Below are 16,361 nucleotides of genomic sequence, written 5' to 3' on the forward strand. Positions count from 1 at the left end.
TGTTTTCAAACTGCTAGGTTGGCAGAAGCTGGAGCAACAGCGGGTGCTCATTCCGCTCCCGGGATTTGAACCTGGGACCTTTTGGTCTGCAAGTTCAACAGCTCAGTGCTTTAACACACTTCGCCACCGGGGCTCCAGTAGACAGAACCTACTTCACTTGTAATTAAAATCTCAACAAATGTAGAAAATAAAACAATGGCCCGCAGATTGGAAAAACCCAAACCACTCAGAAAGGGAAACCAGGAATGTCATTAACCACAGGACAATCGTGTTAATTTCCCATGCAGGCAAAGTGATCTGCTTGAGATTTAATCAGAGCTAAAATCATCCAAAGCATGATCCAGATCATGCCTTTGATTATATAGATCAGTGGTTCTCAAAGTGTGCTCCGTAGAACCCTTGGGGCTCTGCAAAGCGTACTGAGGGGCTCCGCAGTTTCCTCCTCCCCCTCCCCAGCTTTCCCACCTCTTTTCTGCTACTCCCTCTCCCCTGCCTCCCTCGCTCCCAAAAGTCTTTTTCCCCCACCTCCCTTGGCACTAAAAGCCTTTTTTTGCTCACCTTCCTCACCACCCAGTTCTTTTCCCCCATGCCTTTTCCCCTTCCACTGCTCGGGGTGCTTTGATAGTGCTTTTCCTACCTGGCAGAAGGGGGGGGGTGGATTGGAGGCCTCTGGGGTTGCTCCTATTACTATTATTATTATGACAAAGGCTGGATGGCCATCTGTTAAGGGTGCTTTGATTATGCATTTCCTGGATGGCAGAAGTGGATTGGACTGGCAGGCCCCAGAAGTGGGTTGGACTAGCAGGCCCCTGGGGTCTTCCACTGAAATACTGTTACATTTATGTTGGTCAAAAAGTTTGTCCATGCATGATACACACACACACACATTATGTATAATATAATATAATATGTAAACATTTCTTAGAGCTCCACGACAAACTTTTGCTTCAAAAAGGGCTCAACAGCTGAAAAAGTTTGAGAACCCCTGGTATAGATCATGAAAAACCAAGCCCTATGAGGAATGACTGAGGGAGCTGGGTATGTTTAACTTGGAGAAAAGGCTGAGAGAGGGTGTGATAGCCATGTTGAAATATTTGAAAGGATGTCACATTGAGGAGGAGCCAAGGTTGTTTTCTGATGCTCTGAAGTCTAGGACATGGAGCAGTTGATCCCAATTGCAGGAAAAGAGATTCCAACTAAACATTAGGAGCACTCTATGTTTCTATGCTATAATCCAGGCATGGGCAAATTTTTTGCCTTGGGGCCAGCCGGGCTGGGCCGGTACAAAGTGGGGCTGGGCATGTGCTCGGTGGGGAGGGCCCAGGACAGGATGAGGCCAGGAGGGGGCAGAGCAGGGCCCAGGCCATCCTCAGGTTGGGGATGCTTGCCCCATCCTTATGCCAGGAGGAAGGCAGAACACGCAGTGACTGCCCCAATCCTCTTCTACATCCTCCTCCCCCAATCCTCGGGCCATCCTCTTGGCATTATGCCAGGAGGAAGGTGAAACAGATGGTGACTGAGAGTGCTCTGGAGGGCTCTCAGCCTCCATGTGCATTCCTTGAGCTGTCCTCCAGGCATAAGGATGGGGCCATTCGCACAGTCCTTATGTCGGGAGGAGGGCGGGACACGTGATGTCCAAGAGCGCTCCAGAGGGCTCTCATCTGCTATGTGTCTTCCTCCCTCATCTTTTTGCAATAGGGCAAGGAAAGTGAGGAGGGATTGAGGTAAACACCTAGGGGGTTGCATTCGACCCTCAGGCCTTAGTTTGCCCATGTCTGCCATAATCTGTGTTGCTGTACAAGGCCTACATAATGTGGAGCTCTCTTTGGATTCTAGGAGTTAGATCTTTCAGTCTTTATATATGAACCTGAAGTGAAAGATTTGAACAATATAGAGGCCCTTGAAATTTCCTTATACTCCTTTCTAAGAATGTCTACTCCCTAGAACAGGAGTCCTCAAACGTTTTAAACAGAGGGCGGGTTCACTGCCCCTCAGACTGTTGGGGGGCCGGACTATAGTTTGAAAAAAACATTAATGAACATAAACTTACTGGTATTTCAATGAGAAGTGTGGGCCTTAGTTCATTATCTATACCAGTGTGGTCTAACCTTTAGTTAACCGAGGGCCAATCAAACTTTAGTATAGGAATATGAAGCTTCAATATGGCTGCTTACTGTTAAAGCAGTAAGACGGGTAAATGATTTTTTCCAAGTGTTAAATTAAAATATTTTTTCTAGTAAGAAGGGCAAGGGCCAACAAAAATGAATTGGTGGACTGCATGTGGTCCACGGACCGCGGGTTGGATCACACTGATCTATACCATCACAACTGTTTATGTATAGAATCTGACCATCTCATCTTGTGAACTCATTTGTGAATAGTATACCTACAAAATTCTTTGGGCACTTTTATTGTTCAAATCTTGAAATATCCAGGAATATTTGACACAGACAGGAATAAAAATTATTTGTTTAATGTATGGAGCTAACATCGATATACTGATCATGGCTGTTAAATCTGAAGCTAAATTTATATTTTTGCTGTATCTAGATTTATACTTGTACATTTGTCTGCTTTTTATTCTGCTTTAGAGAATGCAAAAACGGGCAGAGAGATTTAATGTTCCTGTTAGTTTGGAGAGTAAGAAAGCTGCACGAGCTGCTCGGTAAGCCTATATTTGCAATATTAACATTCCTTGATGCCTCTTAGTTATTATATGGGTGGTTGTTTATTATGGATGAGTCTTGTAGCTCCTACATACTACTTAACTGGGACAACATAGATGGAGGATGGGTTGAGTTGCAGTTAACAGTATGTGACCACTGCATTGCAAAAAGCTGTGGGTAAAGGTTGTGCACTTTTCGAACCTTAAATAACATTTTACTCATGTGGCAACTATTGATCTGCTACTTCAGTATACTGTCAAAAATATTCTGATCCTTTTTTTAAGATGCAGGTAAATTGCCTATCACATTCCAAATGTTGCATTACATTTTTCATCATCCTAGACCATTGGCCATGTTGGTTCATGTTTCAATCCAATATCACCTCAATAGAGACCACTTCCAGCCTACTTTAAACAGTCTTAAGATTTTTTGGCTGTAGAGAGAATAAAACAATGTAAAGACCATAGAATTGTAAATAATATGCCCCAACATATGCACTACTTGTCCTACTGGATTGGTAGTGATATTGTGAATAACAGATCTGCAGTGTGAATCCATCATTATTGCTAATTATTTGCTGATCTGATTCAAAGACCAGTCCAGTCCTTCAGCTTTTTCCTTTGCACATTTACAAGAGAATTTACCACCAGCATATGTTGAAACTGTTCTCAACTTTGTGTAGTGGCTTCAGTTTTAAATGTCGGGCTTTGTAACTACATCTTTTCTTTTCTCCACAGGTTTGGTATGTCTGTGGCTTCAACTAAAGGTATTTTAGTGAATTGTAGAATTGAATTCTAGAACAACTGTCATGTATCTTTCTCTTCATTTGAATGTTTTTGTTTCCCCACAAACCTTTTGTAGAAAGAGAGTTGAAAATATACATCATTGCCTCTTTGAACTTGTATGCTGTGTGGTATATCACATTACTTTTGTTCCCACCACATTTTTATTTCACTGTTTTGACAGTTTGTAGGAATTTACTTAAAACTTTGCTCTAAATTGTCATTTTCATCTGTATTTTAGGTCTTGGTGAAGAAAGTAAGACTACAGTAAGTAATCTGCTTACAGTTGCAGTTTGGTTGGTTTTTTAATGATAATTAAAATATTGTCACACAAAAAAGAACAACTAATATTATGAAAAATTTTCTTTGCTGAGTGGGTAGCTCAAGATTAAAATAAACACAGTGCCAGGATAATTACTTAAATTGCACAATTTCCCTATCAGATATTTGCTTCCTCTCTTCACATTGTGATTATTTTATAATGAATAGAATAGAAAACTAGATTTACATTTCAACTCCCTCATGTTGTTCATGTCATTGTTACAAATGTCATTACATTGCCTTAGGAAATATGTTATGCGTAATTGGTTTCCCCTCAAATGATGACATCAAAGCTACAGATTCTATTATACTAATTCAAAGGTATTACACCAGCAATAGGCTCTGTCTTTATTCTTGCCATTTCTTTATTCCCTATATTTATTTTGCCTTTTCTGTACATTATTTCCCAATCTGATTGTTCTTTTTTCCCTCAAGCTACAGCACTCTTTTATACCCTGGTTGTCTCTGATATTGACTGTTGCTGCTATCTAATTTTGCCTTGTCATATCTCAGTCCTTTTGATCTATCCAGAAAGCTTCTGTCAAAATAATTCATTCCTTTCTTTCTCTCATAATTCATTTTTATGACTCCTTCCTCAAATCCCTTCATTTCTTGTTGATGTCACCAAGGTTCACAGAATTCTCACACACTGTCTATCTGCTCTTATCCGCTAATGTGTCTTTCTATTTGACGGTCTCATTTCCTATTCTCTGATGCTCAGCCAGCCAAAAATCTTATGTTCCTACATATATTTTTCTATTACTTCTTTATGGGAACTTCTCCCAGAAGGAACGCTGTGCTCTCTCATTCTCTCTGTGTCTCTTCAAATGATTGCTTGAGCTTCTGTAGAGCTTTGGACTTAATCTTTTATCCTTCACTTTCAGCCAAAATGAAATTTCAGTGTGTGTATATCTGTATATATTTATCCCGATGAAGTTGTAAATTCTTTGGAATTGGAACTTTACTCCTAAAAGGGCATATATTCTACAAAGCCGCATGTAATGCACTGTTGAGACACATACTGATAGAAGAGCTTGGCATCACACTAATATCACCAGTGTATTTCTGAGATCTAAAAGAATGAATTTCACTCTTCTAAAATGCACCTTATTTGGAAAGTTGATGCCCACCCGATCTACTTCTCCTTGACAAATATTGAAAAGTAGATATCCACCTAAAATTCCCTCTAATATAATTTTTCATACCAGAAATGGAATAATACCCTCCAAGTGGAATTCAACTTTGGCTTCCCACATTCATCACCATGGTCTATGCTGGCTAGGGCTGATGGGGCATGTAGTTCAACAGCATCTGGAATGTCATGTGATTTTCATTCCTGCTCTCCATGTTGTATTTAGTGATTGTCAAATATTCCTCCACTGAAGAGGCTTCATATTACTTGGAAAGAAATTGGGCAAAATCATTAGAAAATGTCTGACATTTTAAGTTCTCTAACCAAATTAAGTCTGGGGCAAATTATTAGGAAGCATACAAAAAGATACACTTTTGATTCTGTTTCAAGGAGCAAGACTAAAAATGTTTGTGTGCCTAAAGTACGGCTTTAAAATGGTTAATCTGGGCAACTGCCACTATACGTAGTGTGATGCTCCCCACATTAGTATGAATGATTGCAGTTTGCCAAGAGAAAGATGCTGGTTATGTTCTTAAAGTGATTATTCAAAGGAGTCAGTCTGTCATGCCCAGTGGGAGTGCTTCTAGTCTACTAGTGAGTATTTTTCTTGCAGAGGAGGAATGCTTTCGGGGAAAAAAATAAAATTCTGAAAGGTATTGTCTTTTTCTGAAGATCCCCCAAAATTTGTATTAAGGCTTAGGTGAAATTTTATGTACTTGATGCATAATCTTATATAATTTCTACTCATAGTTTTCAGTCCTGGTATTTAGAGTTCTCCTCCATTTTGATAATTGAGTTTCTTTCATGTTAATTTTCTTCTAGTTGTATGTCATATGTAACTGTTGATAAAGGATTAGAAATAGGATTGTTGTTAACTGCCATCAAGTTGGCTTTCACTGACAATGACTCCATGAATGCATTACCTCAAAATCACTCTGTTATCAACAGCCTTGCTCAGGTCTTGCAGACTCAGGGCTGTGGCTTCCTTAATTAAGTCAATTGATCATATTCTTATTATCTTCTACTTTTCCAAGCATGATGTTCTTTTTAGTGAGTCATATCTTCTTATATCTCCAAAGTACAACAGTCTCAATTTAGTCATCTTGGCTTCTATTGAGACTTCAGGTTTTATTGGCCATAGGAACCATTAATTTGTCTACAGTATCCTCAGAACCCATCTCCAGCATCACATTTCACATAAATTAATTTTCTTCAAGTCAGTTTTCTTCACTGTCCCGCTTTCACACCATACGTAGAAATGGGAAATACAGTGGCATTGACAGTTGTAAATTTACAATTCAATGATGTATCTTTTCACTTCAGGATCTTGTTTAGTTCTTTCAATTAAATGTTGTGGCACAGCCATTTCTTTAAGACGGAAACATAATTTTTCATAATATATACAATCAAAATGCACCAGCTGGTTTTCATCTGAAAAACTCATTTGCTCCATTATCTAACGAGTATTTGCAATATGATTCCTAATGCCTCTTATTTCCCTGAAGCAAGCTTGACCATTGGCATTTCTCACTCCATATGCACTAAAAGTCTGTGTTGTAGACTCTCCCATGAAAGTATCACTTTGCTTTCATGGGAGATTAATGCAATAGTCCAAGGGATACTACAATCCCTAATTCCTTTTTGTTGGGGGTTAGTGGATGGATGAATGTTTTGTTGAACATGTCCAATCTATGAGCTATTATTTTGTCCTCCATAGTTTTTGAAGGGTTTTATTTAGAATTGGAGTAGCTTCTGCTTCTGTAATTTGAATTAGCTGTATTGGTATACCCTTTGTTCTTGTTTTATTTATTTTTTCCCATATCCTAAGTGCAGATTTCACTTCACTTTCAAAAATTGTAGGTCCATCCAGTCAATTAGACTTGGTAGTGTGAATCTATTTTTTACATTATTATTAAATTCTACAGAGATGTTCTTCAGGTTATATTTTGAGACAGTTATTAGTTTAGTGTTTAGTTTAGTTAGTTTTGTTTTATTGTAACTTTTGATGGTTCATGGTCTGTGCCACAATCTTCTCCTGGTCTTGTTTTTGCAGAAAGAATTAAGCTTCTCCATCTTCTGCTTCCAGCTATGTAGCCTATTTGATTTCTATATTGGCCATCAGGTGATGTCCATGTATACAGTCGCCTCTTGGGTTGCTTGAAGAATGTATTTGCAATGACCAAACTTTTCCATGCAAAATTCAGACATTTGCTCTCCTGCACCATCAGGCCAAACTTTTCTATAATTTTTGATTCTACTGTGTTCCCACTTTTGCCTTTCAATTGACGATGATTAACAAGAAGTCTTGTTTAGATGTGTGGTTAATTTCCTCCTGGTCTAGAATCTTTCAATTTCTTCTGCCTCTGCAGTTGATACATAAACTTTGATTACAGTAATATTGTATTGATGTGTTTTCCCTGTAGCCTACTTATATGATTCAGTCAGACTGGCACTCTCCGATTCCAGAACCTAAAGCTTGAAAATACCCCCCCCCCCCAAAAAAACAACCCTTTGTTTTGCCATTTATATAAGAGACACCATTTTACTACACCATTGTATATAAGGAGACCTGAGCATCCATAAGATTTTGGTATCTCTGGTGGTCCCAAAAGCATGTGCCAGGACATACTAGTGTCCCACTGTATATCCTATGTCTTTTTTTTTTTTTTTTTTTTTGCTCCATGTCGCCTCATTCATAATGCCAGCTTGTTTCTTCTTAGAAATTTATTTCCTGAGTTAAACTGTGTATTGCAATGTTTAGGTGTTCCCTTTTTAATAATATATCTGACTTCCACTTTTTCATGCTTCTTACATTCCATATCACTATAATATGTGTTCATATCAAAGCTTCAGACTTTTCTTCTGTCCTTGAACACATCAACTGCGGAGCGTCTTTTCAACTGGAGTCCAGTTGTGTCATTAGGCACAGTTCTACTTGTAGTTGTCCTTTGTTGTATATTGGGTTGAGTGGCAAAATAGAGTGTTTTAAAAGTTCATGTATTGAATGTTGAATTGTAACTACAGTACGTTATAAGTAGGTGTCATAACTCTGTTTTTTTTAAAGGTATTTTGCAGTTGTCATTACATTTTAAAAGAAATAAGAGTAACTAAATATCATGGTTAGTCCTTCCTAAGTATATTAATTGAGGTAATGACATTGTATGTGAATGTTTACCAGATTCTCATTGATTCACTGTGTCTATTGGTTTTCACTGTCGGAGTTGCCTTTAATCTGCTTAATCTTCAATCTTCTTAAAGTTAGGACAAACCTCTCTTAGAGTACCTTGTAGTAAAGTATTGCATCACTGGATGATATCTCTTGGTTCTCCTTCCACTCCAAAATTGGCAAAAGGATTGTTATATACAGAATCTTGATATCTGCAAAGTTTTTCCATTAGGGCAGTGGTTCTCAACCTGTGGGTTCCCAGGTGTTTTGGCCTTCAACTCCCCGAAATCCTAACTGCTGATAAACTGGCTCAGATTTATGGGAGTTGTAGGCCAAAACACCTGGGGACCCACAGGTTGAGAACTACTACATTAGGGTATAACAAATTTGTTCATACCGGCCTTCAGCTACAAGTTCGTTCATTTGTTCATATGAACACTTACTGTATTGCAGTTTTCCTAATCTCAATAATATAATTAGAGATTATATTAAACTATTTCCTATGACTTTTCTAGGTAAATATAGACAAATTAAAGGAAAGGGCTCAGAGATTTGGCTTGAATGTCTCCACAGTCTCCAAAAAGGTAAGGTTACAGGGCAAAAGCAAAAGATGAGTGAATGTTTACAGAAATAATATTCTACTTGTTTTGTTTTGATGAAACCTATTGGTGAATTGAGGATGTAAATTTCTAGTATCATTAGTTAAGCTCTGAATCCTGTTTATAGATTTTAAAAGCTTGTGTTACAAAGTCAGATTGTAATGATTATTATTGAGGTAGGCAAATGCAGCTGGGTTTTGAATTATTTATTTGGTATAGATTCCCTACTCTCCTTCCAGTTATATATCTTTTTGATAGCATTTATTAATGTGCACATTATAGTTCCTGTGTGACCAGAATCCCTTTTTTAAAAACACCAAAGGTTCGAAGCAACGGAAATGAAAACCTTAGAAATAGATAAGGGAAAAGGGCTTTGGAGAGATCAATATAAATAAAGGAAAAGGAGTTTGGAGATGTATGGGTAGGAAGAAAGAGGAAAATGGGTTTGGAGAGATTAATAAGAAGAACAAGGAAAGGGTATGAAGAAATCCACAGGAAGAAAAGGGAAAAGGGGTTTGGAGAGATATGGATAGGAAGAAAAAGAAAAGAGGGTGGAAAGATACAGACATGCTTTTGCTCAGCGCTAAGTTCATTGAGTTGTTCATAAGTCAGATGTCCTTAACTGGGCAACTGCCTATATAGGAATAGTCATATGAATCCTCTCATGCAGTTAGAGGTTGTGAAATAAAAGCTCACATTTAGTACCTTGGTGAGAATTGTACCTCGTACGTGGTGATTCTATATTCCCTTTGCCATCTGGTCCACAGTCTTGCACTCTTAAATAAAATGTAAAGAATTTAAATTCTTTATGCTTGTAATAAGAAAAATGCGAAGTCTAAAAGGAACAGGAAAAAATAATTTAGGAGCAGTTGGGAGGAAGGAATCTTTCAGAAGAATATATTAGCTCTAGTGACGTTGCCCTAGCTCTAAGGATGTTTTTAAAAAAAAAAAAAAAAACAATGGTGGCTATATGTGGAAAGATGAAAAGGATTGTAGCTAATGTAGACGTTTGTATAAGATGGAATTATTACTTCTCAATTTTTACTAAATTAATTTTTCTAAATTATTCTTAATTTTGCAATTCAGTACCATCACAGAGGAGTACTGGATTGTTGAAGGCAGGGGGTGGATTGTTCATTATTTCAGACCTGGAAACATTGCTGTGGAAAAGCCTAGAGGAGGAGAAAGGCTGTCATTTTGCCTTAACCCCTGGCAAATAAACTATTCCATCTCTTATGGGATTTGCACACTGCACACTTAATGCATTCCATTCTGCAGTAAGGCACTGAACCTGGCACCAGAGAGTTCAACCATGTAGAAAATAACTGGATGTGGAGGCCACTTTCCTCCCCACCCTCTGCTCTGGGGGCAGGGTGAAATCATGCAAGTGCATTAAAGCTGGAATATGTGGAGGGGCAGGTCAGGGTGAGAGGCTGCTCAAACATCATTAACCCTGTCACCGAGAGTGCACATTTTTCAGGAAGAATATATGCTTTGTCAGCATTTATGGCTGCATTTCCTTTGAGTAGAATTGTGTGGATGAGGCATAATGCGTATTGTAAGCTCTCTAAGAGCTTCCCACAATTGCCCTCTTCCCAATACTTCGTTTTTGAAAAGTAAGCGTAAACTGATTTCAGTGCTCTTAAAGAATATGCATGAAGCCAGTTTCATTAGTGAATTGATCCCCATTATGCACATGGAGACAGTGCCAATAGGAGAATGTGACCAAGGTCAGAAATCGATTGTTACGTAAGTCTAGATATATGGTTCTGTCTGTCCTTTTTTAAATCCTGTTTTCTGTCTTTGTGTATCTTACTTGAATAAGGGAGGTGAAATATCTACCAATTAATATGGTTGAAACAGAGATTTGCTTTGGAAACCTTTTTTGTTCTGTCCTACTACAACCAAATAAAATACAGTGCCTTCAAATGGCTTTTTTCCCTCTGAGAACTCTCTTGAATTTTGTTGAGGAACGTTGTCGCTTGCTTCAATTAGTCTATAATATCAAGTTGCCCACCTGGGTGTTCTTTATAGCTCTTCATTACAGATTAGGGCTGGTTACATACGGTTGCAGATTTTTAATGCCACACATGGCAGCAAAAACTTTACAGTAAACAATTGTCTCTCTGGAGCCACATTTCATTTCCTATTCAAATTGGTCTATTCAGATTGGATTTGAAAAAGTGGGGGTGGAAATTGCCACAGGCAATTTCAAGCCTACTGGGATCAGGGGAGCAAGCCTAGATCTGAGCAAGAGCCTCTCCACCTAATCTGCAGCTTTGAACCCACTGCCTTGTAGAATCTATTAAGTTAAAATCCTCTTCCTGAAAGATAACAAAGGTTTATGTGTACAGTAGAAGTAGGTGGTGAGTGTCACTATCTGGTACAATAGAAGTGGCAGGTGTTTGCTTGTGTTTTTATTAGCATGGAGCCATCAAATTAATTTTTAAAATAAATCAAGAAACCATTTTTTTCTCCAGAATTAATCACACCCCCTTCTTTGGGCTCTCCTGGGAAGGCCTCCTTTTAAAATGTAGCCTCTGACCTGAGGCTGCTGTCCCTTGATTTTTGCAAGTTATATTTAAACTGCTCCCTTCCCTTGTAAATTTTCTCTCTGTAGCAGCTGCTCCCTGGGCCACGCTAAACCTAGGCTTCCCAGTGGGAGTGCCGATAGCTGCAGGCTCCAGTACTGCAGAGGGGGCCGCATCGTAATGCATAGGCACATTCTCAAAGGGGTTATGTTTTCTTCTTATACATAAAACAACCTCATAGGTATCCAGCAGAGTGAGTTTTGCCACAGAATAAAAGGTTAGGAATCATTTTAGATTCCCTAGCTTGGCATAAATGCTTCTTTCTGCATTACATTATACAGTATCTTTCTTAGACGAGATGAATAAAATGATTTGTGCTTCACATTATCTTAACAGTGGGGTCTTGAACTATTTTACAAGTACCTCATTAACCTGCAGAGTGTCAGAGGTTGTAGCTCAAGAGCTAAAATGCTAGCATGTCAGAATCATGCAAAAGTAATAACAGAATTGCAAGGATCTAATCATGAACACCTTCGCATCAATTTCTTTCAGTTCATGGTTGTGGATTTTGAAAAAAACAGAATTTGAATCACAGTCTCCAGGCCAGGGGATGGAGCTGGGCAGTCAAGTAGAACTATACACCACAAACACAGTAATTCTGAGGTTTGTCAGAAATGGCCGCATAATATGTCACAAGCAACAAGCTAAGTGTTAGTAAACAGAAGGAGAAAATACCATTGGCTCCCCATTTTGCAAATAGAATACTCTCAGGCATCCACATTACAACCCCATGAAAGTGGGGGAAATTGTGAATAAAAAACTTGATTTTTTTAAAAATCTAAGAGATCACCTCTCTAAGGCTTTCTTGGTCATCCATCTTGACTGTGCGGTGAACATCCAGCAGATGTTGACCGTATACTGGAGAACCTAGTAATTCCTAGAGTTAATATTTGAATCATATCTGTGAAAAAACAGATCTGCAAAAATTAAACCCATAAATGTGGAAGACCAACTATATAATATTTACGAAGGAAAAAATGACAAGGAAAAGCATTTTTGTTCACAGAAATGAAACGATCTCAAGGCCATTTAAACACATCCCTATCCTATTGCAAAATGTGTAGCCTTTTAGAGATTGTTGAACTCCCATTATTGTTAATGTAATACCCCTTCCCAAGAATTATCTTAATGGTAATATTAATTCAAAAATTGTTGTAAGATTTTCATTTCCCGTTGTATGTATTAATGTGACTGTTATTCTAGAAAGTCTCATTTTTACAACTGATGAGAGCTCAAAGTTGCTTAGTTCAATTCTGGATCCTCCCCAAGCCTTCAAAGCAGCTTTTGATCTAGCAACGTGGAATGCGTAACTGTTGTAGGTAGCGGAAACTGAGTTACAATTCTGGGACAAAATATGACTGTAAAGCTCAAGTATGGCCTTAACTCTGTTAAACTTTGCTTTTGACATGGTGCAAGCAAAAGTTGATTCTGAAAGGAAGCTGTTCCATTTTTCCAGGCAACGTTAGAAAATATTTGTGCAACACTCTTTTTTAAGTACTGTATTGGAGCCCAACCATTTTATTACTTTGGACAATGAGAGCAGACCTGCGTTCTCATGGGAGTAAACCAGGTTATGTACAAGGTGGGGTACATGGTTAGAAAGTTGCTTAGAAATTTTGCTAGATGTCTTCTGTTGCCCTGAGATTTCTCTTATATTTACTCATGGTTTGTCATCCAGCTCTCACCCCATATGCCAAAACATAAGCAACATGTTTTTGCATTTTAGTCTGAAACCCATTACTGTCTTTTTCCCACTTCTCCCTGTGCAGTTTTTATAAAGTGTAATCTTTATTGAAGTTAAAATCAAGACTACTGTGCCTTCATCTTTCCTGTCTTCACAGATGTAAAATACATCTTTCTGAAATAATAAAATGTTTATGAGAGCATTCAAATGCATTGTCTGTAGCTTTCTCAGAAAACATCTTAGTATATGTAGACTTCTTCATCAGGAAGTTATGTGGAAACCCTCAGTGTACTTCTTGATTTTAGGATGTGCTGCAAAGATGGGATACAAATTGGAATGAGGTGTTTCTAGCAAATCATCATGGCAAAAAGCATGGTTTAGTGTACAGCTGAAGAAGTAAAAAAAAAACACCTAATAGCATTAAAATGCTGTTATTCAATTTTGTTTTGCATCATCCATGGTTTTAGTTTATATGCTGTTAATGAAATACATTAAATAGTGATGGAATTGGCCTGGATCCATAAATCCCTCGAGTAGAACTCCAGATGTTGAGATGAAACCATTGCTCACTCTCACTCAACCCCCCCCCCCCCCCCAGCAATCCAGGGCCTGCTTCCTTCTTTGGTATGGAGGGGTGTAGGGGAGATAAACCAGAGAGAACTCTTGATTGCTTTTGGACATAATGCTAAGCAAACCATGGAGCAAAAACCTATGAGAGAAAATGGCAGTAGTATTTGGAATGATAGACTAGCCCAAGTTGAGTAATACAATGAATCAAGCATCTGGGGAGACTCTGGCTGATTAGTTATGTACAGTGGTGCTTGATGCATCCTTGCCCCTGCTTACACTGACAGCAGCTAATCATGGTTCGTTCAACAGCTCCCATTGCAAACAAGGGATTAAACAGCATGTACCAGCATGGTGCTCATAACCCTGCAGATGCCATTGCCTAGTTTATCTTGTCATCTAGATTGGGCCATTCTGTAACTCCAAAAACGGTTGCAATTTTTCTGAACCTGTCAGGATGTTACCTTTTCAGGCTGTGATCCTCCAAGAACAGTAACATGGAAGCATACAGGATTTTTTTCCAAAGTAATGCTACTTTAGGAGAAAGCCTAAATACCCCAAATGCACCAGATCCTATCTATCCATAGCTAGTACTTGGATGAAGGACTGCTAATGAATATCCAGTACAGGAAGGAACTGGCTAAACCATCTTTGAGTATTCCTTTTCTAAGAAAAGCATATGACATTCCTAGGATTGCCATCAGTTAACAACCAGCTTGAAGGACATGCATGAATATATTACGTTATAAGTAGGTTTTCAAAAGAGCTACAATGTTTTGGTGTGCTTTTACACTAATATGAATTGATTTGGGCTTTAAATCAGGAGTGGGAATTTCAAGGCCCTCCAGGTATTGTTGAATTACAATTCAAACATTACTCAACGCTAACCACACTAGTTAGAATTGCTGGGATTTGTAAGAGTACCTGCATGACCACACAATTCCCATCTTTGCTTTAAGTGCAAATGCACTCAAAAGGTTTGACCTTTCGAACTTACTTACTTAGGCGATCCCTCGTAGGCCAAGGATGATGGTCCTCCGTTTCTGTTGTCTTGGGGATGTGTCCGTAGGTGGCTGAAAAAACCTATTCTTGATCCGCATGTTCTCCCACAGTGAGGACATCGGTTTCCAGGTGGAAGGCGGTCCCAGTCAGGGTTGGCTTGACGCTCCTTCCTCTTGGCACGTTTCTCACTTAAGCCTTCCATTCGTGCCTCTTCGAACTCCGCAGAGCCCTTAATCTCCCGGCTCCCAAGCTGTCTAGAGTGGTTGAAGACCCAGTCTTTCCATCGTCTAAACAGCAGGCACCACTGACTACGCCTTTGCCTTGCCTCCCATACTTAATAGAACTTGTTAAAAATGAAGGGGTCCCTCCGGCCTCACTTCCAGCGACCCCAAGAAGGGCGTAATACCTTTACAAGATTGATCTCTCTACGGCCTCCTGGCTGACCAAGCATCCCAGATTAAACTCGTGTGTGGTAAATGTGACTCAACCAAAGGCAGTCCAGAGATCACAACCCACCCTGCCGGATAAGGAGAGAAAGAAACTTGATAACATGGGGGAAAAGTTCTACTCCTTGGCCTGCCTGTTTGCCCAGATTGCACATTACGGCGCCTATATGAGGGCATATCAGTGTTATCTCTGGGGCAAGATCGCCCCTTATATTGACCTTCTCCCTCCAGAAGATCAAGCTTTGGTGAAAGCCTTCCAACAGGAGGCATGCCTCTTACCAGACCTCCAGAAAGAGCTGGCCAAAAACACTGCCGATGCGTCTGGAAAGCTACTAGCAGGTGCTATATCCTTGAGATGGCACGCATGGCTCAGGGCGGCCAACTTATCCCAATCGGCCAAATCAGTAATAGAGGGCCTTGTGCTAGATGAAGCAGGCCTGTTTAACACTGAAATGAACGCTGAAATCAGGGACACCTATGAGGTGACTCAAGCCGCCCACAAGTATTACGTGCCGCCAACTTATTACTAATAGAGGCATTGACGTGGACAATACTATCGTCCCAGGAGATCCAGCCCCCCATCCTCCAAGGGAAAACAGAAACCTACCTTTCGTTCTCTGGGATTCAGGAGATCCTCCTTTCCTTACAAACCTCAACAACGAGGAGGAAGGTAGGAAGGAGAGAAACAGACGCCATTTTTAGCGCACACACTGAAAGCCTCTCCCCAGTTTGTGTTCCAAGTTTAACCTCCTGTGTCACAAGTTCAAGTTCCCAGAGTTTTGTGAGTTCTGCATTGGCTCATTTGGGGCACTGCCCCAAGTTGCAGTCGTTGACTATTCTAGATGACTACCCTATGTTTATGGACAGGTTGGCCCCATACCTAGAGGCATGGAAGAAGATAACTTCGGACTTATGGGTCCTAGACATCATCAGGAGTGGTTATGCCATTGAATTCAGATCCTTCCCCCACACGGGGATTCCCTTCCCTACCACACCCTCTGAATGCCTCTGAGAAGAGGTGGCCACCTTATTGGCCAAAGGGGCGATTTCTAGGGTTTCACACAAGAAAGCCAGACGTTGCTTCTTTAGATACTTCTTAATAAAAGAGGTGGAGAAATGCGCCCCATCCTAGACCTTAGAGCGGTCAACCAACACATTAGAATTCATGATGGTCACACTCTCAATCCTTCCCTTCCTTCGAAAAGGGGCCTGGTTCGCAACATTTCAGTGAGGCGCTCCCACCGGAGATACCTTAGCTTCAAGGTTAGTGGCACCTGTTATTCCTTCAATGTGCTTCCTTTCAGCCAGGCAACAGCACCGAGAGTTTTTATGAAGTGCATGTCTGTGGTAGCCGCTTACCTGAGGCAAAAGGGCGTGATGGTTTTTCCCTATATAGACGACTGGC

General features: G+C 39.7%; 1 protein-coding gene across 2 annotated transcripts in view; it reads left to right on the top strand.

Moving 5' to 3' along the window:
- sarnp (SAP domain containing ribonucleoprotein) overlaps positions 1 to 16,361 on the top strand; it is a 68,450-nt gene that overhangs the window by 19,896 nt on the left and 32,193 nt on the right. Inside the window, exons 6-9 of one of the 2 annotated variants that reach the window (XM_003223194.4) lie at positions 2,592 to 2,665; positions 3,404 to 3,432; positions 3,690 to 3,715; positions 8,583 to 8,651. In XM_003223194.4, the coding sequence (XP_003223242.1) occupies positions 2,592 to 2,665; positions 3,404 to 3,432; positions 3,690 to 3,715; positions 8,583 to 8,651 (198 nt within the window). The remainder of the gene's footprint in view (positions 1 to 2,591; positions 2,666 to 3,403; positions 3,433 to 3,689; positions 3,716 to 8,582; positions 8,652 to 16,361) is intronic. The other variant, XM_003223195.4, reaches the window with a different exon arrangement.

This window comes from Anolis carolinensis, chromosome 2, assembly GCF_035594765.1.
Source record: "Anolis carolinensis isolate JA03-04 chromosome 2, rAnoCar3.1.pri, whole genome shotgun sequence".
Lineage (NCBI taxonomy): Eukaryota > Metazoa > Chordata > Lepidosauria > Squamata > Dactyloidae > Anolis > Anolis carolinensis.